The sequence below is a fragment of the Chaetura pelagica genome, unplaced genomic scaffold, assembly GCF_000747805.2.
Source record: "Chaetura pelagica isolate M959 unplaced genomic scaffold, ChaPel_1.0 scaffold66, whole genome shotgun sequence".
Classification (NCBI taxonomy): Eukaryota; Metazoa; Chordata; class Aves; order Apodiformes; family Apodidae; genus Chaetura; species Chaetura pelagica.
The window spans coordinates 3,452,958-3,454,336 of NW_009953811.1; the positions used below are offsets into that span (position 1 = coordinate 3,452,958).

The following is a 1,379-nucleotide window of genomic DNA, read 5'->3' on the forward strand; positions in this document are numbered from 1 at the left end:
TTTTTAATGGATTTCTTCAAACTTTTTCTTCCTTCAGGTAACCTTTTTGACACCACAACAGATCATCTGATAGATGCAAACCCAGATTTTTCAGCTTGAATTTCCCAGCCTGCGTCAGTGTTCTTAGTGGATAGAAACATCCTCTCCTTCTAATAATGTTCCCTCAAGGATTGGCATGAGAACTTCAGTATTCCTCAAGACATGGACAGCCATACCACTTTCTCTTCAAGTTTGTGTTGTTTCATGTATTTTCCCTGTAACCTCAAATAACAAAACCGCCAGATTGCTTCACTGTTCTTCACTGTAATTAAAAATTATTTCCCTCCATATCCAATGCATTATTGAATTGGCAGGGTATCCACTCTGAAGACATTCTCTTGCCTTTGTTATTCCTCCATGATTGTGTTTGTCCATGTGATTGTATCCTTGCCAGCAGCGTTTTGTCTGAAGCCAGGCAGAGGTGAATACGCACAGCCAGGTGACTCTTCCTGTCCTGGGGACCAGGGTGGCATCTCTCTCCATTATGAACCCTGGGGACTCTATGAGCATTTGACTTGGCAAAACTCTTTGCTTCTGAAGATTCACTTTTCCTTTCTGCTGTGGTACCAATGCCCAGCCCTATGCAGCTGTGATTAAAAAGTCCTTGCTGGATTGAGCAGGAAATAAAGCAGGATTCCTCCCAGCAGTGTGCCCGGTTTCCCAATTATAGCAAGAAGAAGCTATTCCTCATTTTCCCCTGTGTGTTCCTAGTGGGATGGTTCTCAAGCATCTCTGTAGTGCAGATCACTGGAGGTGGTTGTTCTCCCCTTGCTTTGCCCACCCCAGCTTGCCCCACCACCTCAATCTCAAAATGTATTAGTTTGCCCATTTCCAGGAAGAGGCTCTGTACGCTGTGAATTTTCAACCACTGCCCTTGGCAACAGCATTCACCTGTTTAAAAAAAAAAAAAAAAAAAGTCATCTTTGGACTGGCACTCTCTTGATATCTCAGCAGCTAAGATGAGTGAATCAATCAAGAAATTGCACTACCCTCTTAGACATTGAAAGGCTTGGTCCTTTCGGGTCAGGGCTAAGGTAAAATCGTACACAGCCCCCCATGCAAACTTTCACTTCTGCACCTTTCATCAGCACTAAATTCACTTTAAAAATGTCAGGAAAAAGTCCAAAAGGTCTTACCTGCAACATCTGTCGATCACCAGGCAGTCTGAGCGTGTTTCCTGCAACTGGAGGGAGAGCTTGCTAGAGCCTTGACCGTTGTGTTTCCCCGTGTATATTTCAGGTGCATCTTTTTCTCATTTTTTTTTTTTTTTTTAACTATTTGGCCTTTGAGTGTCTCAACAGAAGTGCTATTACAGAGTGGGATGGCTCTCAAGAGATGGC

The 1,379-nt window shown here is 43.4% G+C and overlaps 1 protein-coding gene across 1 annotated transcript in view; it reads left to right on the forward strand.

Annotated features, from left to right (window-relative positions):
• Positions 1-459, forward strand: part of BEND7 (BEN domain containing 7) — a 45,271-nt gene extending 44,812 nt beyond the window's left edge. Inside the window, exon 9 of the mRNA XM_010001287.1 lies at positions 38-459. Coding sequence (XP_009999589.1) covers positions 38-99 — 62 coding nt within the window. The 3' untranslated portion in view covers positions 100-459. The remainder of the gene's footprint in view (positions 1-37) is intronic.
• The last annotated feature ends 920 nt before the right edge of the window (positions 460-1,379 follow it).